Raw genomic sequence first — 5,686 nt, 5'->3', positions numbered from 1 at the left:
ACAATGCGCACATAAATAAATCAACCCGGACAAAAAAAAAATATTGTCATCCAAACCAGGTTGCAAGCCAAAAAAACATGCTTAAAAATCTTGATAAGAACAATTACTAACCAAAAAGAACAATTAGAAAGAGATAGACACCAGTCTTAAAAGAGACAAATCACTGAAAACAGTGTTGAAAACGAACCTGATCATAACAAAACAGGTGTAAAGAAAAAATAAGAATCATTGAAAATAAAAGGGGTATAATAATAATAATAATAATAAATTACTCATGAAAACTCAGTTGAAATTTGGTTTTTATTATTAAAAATATAAATAGATTTCAAACATAATTTTATTGTATTAATAATTTTTTTAACTTCCGATCACATAAAATATGGCCGTGATATTTTTTGTTAGCTTGCTTTAACAGTTATAAAATATATTTTTTAAACAAAAATAATGATTTTAATTAAAAATATTGTGGTGTTTAATAAAAATAAGAGATATATTTAAAAAAAAAACTTTAGAACAATATTATTTTTAGATTTAATAATAATACTAAAATTTTTGGTAAGACTTGTGTATTTTTTATATATTTTAAAAACTCTGAGTCTCCCACATAGTAGAGCGGACATATATATATATATATATATATAGGAACATGAATTTGAGGTTATCATTCTCGTATTCTGTGCTCCATGAAATTAAGCTGTAAAAACCATTATAGTTTAATAAAAGCTCGACCCACTCACCGGCCAGGGATTCACCGGCCAGGGATTCCGTGGGCCTAATCTGAGCACAAAGAACTATTAATATTTGACGAATCTCTTAGTACATAGGATTCTTCCTAGAGAACCTATGGATAAGGTCAATGAATGTTTATTGTTTATCCCTTTTTTTTTTTTTTTAAATTCAAACATCAAAATTAATATTTTTTGTGTTCAGTTAAAGAAAAAATTACAGAATGGTATATTCAAAGGAATAAATTACAGAATTTGAACTTAAGAAATTAAAAAAAAAGGAGCATATCTCAGTAAACCATCTAACCAAAACCTTAACAAATAAATTAATATAATAAATAACTTTAACTTAGATACATCTAGGCAAACCCTAACATCCCTCAAACTTAAAAAGTAGCACCATTTTTTTAAAAATATTCTACATGTTAAGGAGGTATTCAATTTTTTAAAATAAGAAAAAATTATAAGACTTCCAATTAAGCATGAGTTTTATGATATTAGATATTTAGGGGTGTTTAATAGTGCGATAGAGATCATTTTTTAAAGTTTTTTTTACTTGAAAATGAATCAAAATGATTTTTAATTTTTAAAATTTTATTTTTGATTCCAGTATACCAAAACGATAAAAAAAATATTAAAAAAAATTTAATTTTAAACATTTTATTTAATTTTTAATGAAAAATAGGATGCATTTGGTTACAGAGGGCTTTAGGCGCATGAACAGGTGACATTGGGGAAGGGAAGCGAGTGAGGAGGAGCTACAAAATTGAGGAGGTACTAGCTAGTTTGACCTAAAAGCTAAAGAAGATTATTATCCTTAGAGGGAAGGGGCAACCTCGGATTCTAGAAAAAACACACAAAACATAACAGTGCGAACAGATTAAACCTTGGTACTAATCAAAAGTAAAAGCAGTGAAAATCCTGTGCTTGTTCTTGGTAAGATATTTAAAAAAAAAAAAAAAAAAACATCGATCAGTGGACCTGCTTTAGGGGAGACATGCACGTCAATTTCTTTCTTTTAACAGTGGCTAGCTTAAAAGGACGATTCAATCAAATCTATTTTGTCACTCCTCATTCCAATGCTTCCACACTCTCGTCTCCCCCCACACACGTAAGCATTTATTTCCTCTGTGCCTTAATATTCTTTTTAATACTTTTAAAAGTATCTAAAATTAGAAGTAAAAGATTTGGAAAATACCACTCTACACACACTTCTCTCCCTCTACGTCGCTGTGTTCTTTAAGCTGTGTCCTTGTCTTGTCGTCCACGCCTCGACCTGTTGTCTTAAAAAATATTACCGCTTATTTTTGTTTGATGACAGTTCTCCAGGTCGATCGCTAGGGTGCTCTGGGTGGTTAAATAATATTGTAGGGTGTTGAGTAGTTATTGATTATCAAGAGTTATATGTGATACTTCCTTTCCCCCCTCCAAGTAAGTAATTAATATGTGATTTCTCCCCAATAATTGTGCTCATCAAATGATCGAGGGCTGGTCAATCATGGAAAGGAAAAATTGCAGCACTTTCTGAAAAACAAGAGGAAGATTAGGGAAAGAATTGAGCTGGAGTATGGGCAAAAGAAATTATTAACAGTTGATGGGACCTTTTTTGGATCCTTGGTCCATCCCTTGCCTGCTTGTCTCAGCGGTAGTCCAAAAAACAATGAATCCTCCTGCTCTTCTAACCCATCACACACACACACACACACACACACACACACACACACACTAATATTCGTGTCATGAGTGATCAGCATATTAATTGTGTATAAATAAATATTACTGGGAAACAAGCTTCGCTTACATTTGAGATGTGAGGGGCAGTCCAGCCATGAAACTTGCTTGATGTCTGTGCTATGCAACAATGTAACATTAAACCATGGAAAAAGAGATCATGTACTTGCTACAATATTGTATATATACTTGCTAGCCACCTTGTGGCGACATTCATATAAATAACTGGTGCACATGGTTATAAAAGATGATCCACAGACCTTCATCATGCTCGGAAAAATTAGCATGGCGCCCATGATCAATCCCAAATCGAATATGAATGAACATGGAGGTATCATCACGCCAAACAAAGAAGGGAACGCGTTAATGTGGAAAAAAGGTTTCTCTGAGGGAAAGGGACCTTATCATTTAAAGAAGATGGGGCCGGCTTCTGATGAATGCGAACCGTCCTTTCACATATTCCTTCTGCATTATTTATCCCCAAAAGCTCCGACATCTGCTTATGTTCAATGCCAAAGCTTTACCCACTAGCTAGCATCTTTTTTTATTAATTAATACTCCCATCATATATATCATGGATTTAAGGCAAGTGATACCCCTCACACGTACCTTCTCCAAGATTATCCATGGAGCATATGCACTGGTGAAAAAACTGAAAGCGCGCGCGCACACACATATACTTTGGAACAAAAGGTTAATTTTGGCCATGACTTTGAAACCGACATATCATCAACATAAAAGATCTCAACAGTACTGTTTACTTAATATCACGACAGAAAAGGTCTTGCTGATATCTAAAAATAAAATAAAAAAGCAATGGCTTCATCTTTATTTATATAAAAAAACTTCCATATGTAAATATCAGTCTGGTAAAAAGATAGCAGGAGCTATATATATATATATATATGATAATTTGATCTAAATTTCAGCTAAAATTCTTCCCTTCAAAGTCACAGTTCCAAAGCCACTAAAACAAGGACAAAAATAAAAGCAATAATTAAGGATGGGATTGTAAGGATGGGGATATAGGAAATGACTCTTAACTTCACGCTCCAATACATAAGGAATGATTTCCCTGTAATTCTATGAATATTTGTGATTAATTGTTACCATATGATCATATACCTATGATCACAAGTTTCATCAAAGAAAACCATTGATGGCCTTGTAATTTATCAACAGGAAAAAAAAATGATGAAAGGAAATAGTTGAAGTTTAAAAATTAATGGAACCATAATAAATGCAAATGCATAGGTGGCCACATCAATTTTGTCGCGAATAAAAAAGTTGACAAAAGAAAAAACAAAGAGAAATTTCTTGAGATTCTCTACTATGACAATCATCACAACCCGCACGAGTCTACTTCATTGGATTCTCTTGTGGATGCGGGGCCAAGCTGAGACACACAGACACCCCACAATCTGACAACACGATCCCACCCTTGCACTAGTAAAAGAAACAACACCCTTCAATCACTTTTGGGTTCCCATTCAGTAACAAATGTTAAATCTCTAGCTTCCCTTGTGTTTTTGCTGCTTCCCTCAAAAAAGTTACCTTGCTGCTGCAATCTCAAAGAGAATTTGAGAGTATTTACTGCGCGCCATCACCAACCCTACATGTGAAGCCCTATCTACCCTTGAAATTAAATCATATTCTTGCTCTGGGTTCTGATCCAAAAGTAGAATATGGGAATACCTTTTGTGCAAGTCTTTTTCAGATCCAACAAGTGTGAAGATGCATTGATGTATCTGTGGTCATGAATTTAGTGGACCCTGAAGTATATAACGACTGCAGCCATTAATTGAGTGTAATCGGTAATTACATTAGACAAGCAGTAGTGGTCAATATAATCAGTGGAGTGTTGGGGCCTAGGGGAACCCACAGCAACAAACAAGAAAGACATTAGAGTGTGCCTGGGAACCATAATATTCAACTGAAGTGGTGGATTAATGGACTTCTTTTCATGTAGTTTGTACAACCAGTTGATTGATTTATGACCCATTGGTCTGTTAACAGTGATCACTTAGCAATAACACGAGGAAAAGAAGAGTGGATCAGGGAGGGACTTAATTTGAACATAAAAGCAGGAGTCACTCGTGCTTTTACATTCCCAGGTTGACCAAACAAACAAAAACTGATAATTTCACACTCAAGAACCTTAATTCAAGCCATTGATTTGCACTCTCCAAACTCCAAAAGTCAGCAATACACCTAAAAAAGATATAAAAGCTCAGGGAACAGCATGCGTAAGGCTAAATTAGCTGGACAGCCCCAGCTAAATTTAGTATATTAGTGTACCCTGTAAATTGAAAACCCAGGCTAAAATTAGCAAGCAAACAGAATAAAAAAGCTAAAGCTAATTAACAACTGCCTCCTGAGAGCACTCAATCAAAAATCTCAAACTATCACACTATACTGCATGAAAGTAATAAATATTAAGGATCACCTCTTAAGACTACTGAAATGATCTTGATCATATCCTATGAACAAACATTTAAACTGATACATCGTGAATTGCATAGAAGAAGAAGAGCTCCAAATCCGGAGGAGCAAAGAAAGCAATCGGTCTCCTTTGCAAAGAGCAATTTGATATTATCCTTTCCTTCCTTGGTGCAGGTGGACATGTTTGAATCTCTGGTATCCGAAACCTCTCAGCTTTTGGAGTAGAGCATGCACTTGCAGAGATATCCACACCCTCAAAATCTAAGCCATGATCAATCTTTGAACAACCATTGCAGCTTGTGGTGGTGGTGGTGGAAGAGTTGGAAGGCAAATCCTCAATTATTGAAGCTTCTTTAATGCTCTTGGGCTTCATAACCCGCTTCTTGTACTGGGTTCTTCTTGTTGTTTTTGCTCTTGTTCTTTTTCTACCATTTGGAGCCATATTCGAGAGCAAGGAGAGTAAGAACTTTGGTATCTAGATGTGTGTGGCAAATTAACTGGTAGGGATATAGAGTTGAAGTACAGAAGAAACAGATAGTACTTAAAACGGGCAAGAACAAACTAAAAAACCTTTTTCCCGTCAACTCTTTTCAAACAGCTTTTTCAAGATCACTACAACTGTGCTAGCTACTTCTAAACATAACAACCCCACTAGATATGGAGATCACTGCCTTGCTCAATCTTTCAAAACCCAAATGGAGATTTTCTTCAACAAGATACCATCTAGAGATCATTTAGCAAAACCTAGTTTTAATGAAGAAACAAACCCAAAGCAGGTACTGCTTTTA

At 34.6% G+C, this 5,686-nt stretch overlaps 1 protein-coding gene across 1 annotated transcript; it reads right to left on the bottom strand.

Annotated features, from left to right (window-relative positions):
* Window positions 1-4,950: 4,950 nt before the first annotated feature.
* Window positions 4,951-5,340, bottom strand: LOC133677768 (cyclin-dependent protein kinase inhibitor SMR9-like). The gene has a single exon (XM_062099915.1). The coding sequence runs from the start codon at window positions 5,338-5,340 to the stop codon at window positions 4,951-4,953; it is 390 nt and encodes a 129-aa protein (XP_061955899.1).
* Between the last annotated feature and the right edge of the window lie 346 nt (window positions 5,341-5,686).

The sequence above is a fragment of the Populus nigra genome, chromosome 1 (genome assembly GCF_951802175.1).
Source record: "Populus nigra chromosome 1, ddPopNigr1.1, whole genome shotgun sequence".
Lineage (NCBI taxonomy): Eukaryota > Viridiplantae > Streptophyta > Magnoliopsida > Malpighiales > Salicaceae > Populus > Populus nigra.
The sequence above is the reverse complement of the archived record's forward strand: the minus strand, read 5'-3'. Positions and strand labels throughout refer to the sequence as shown.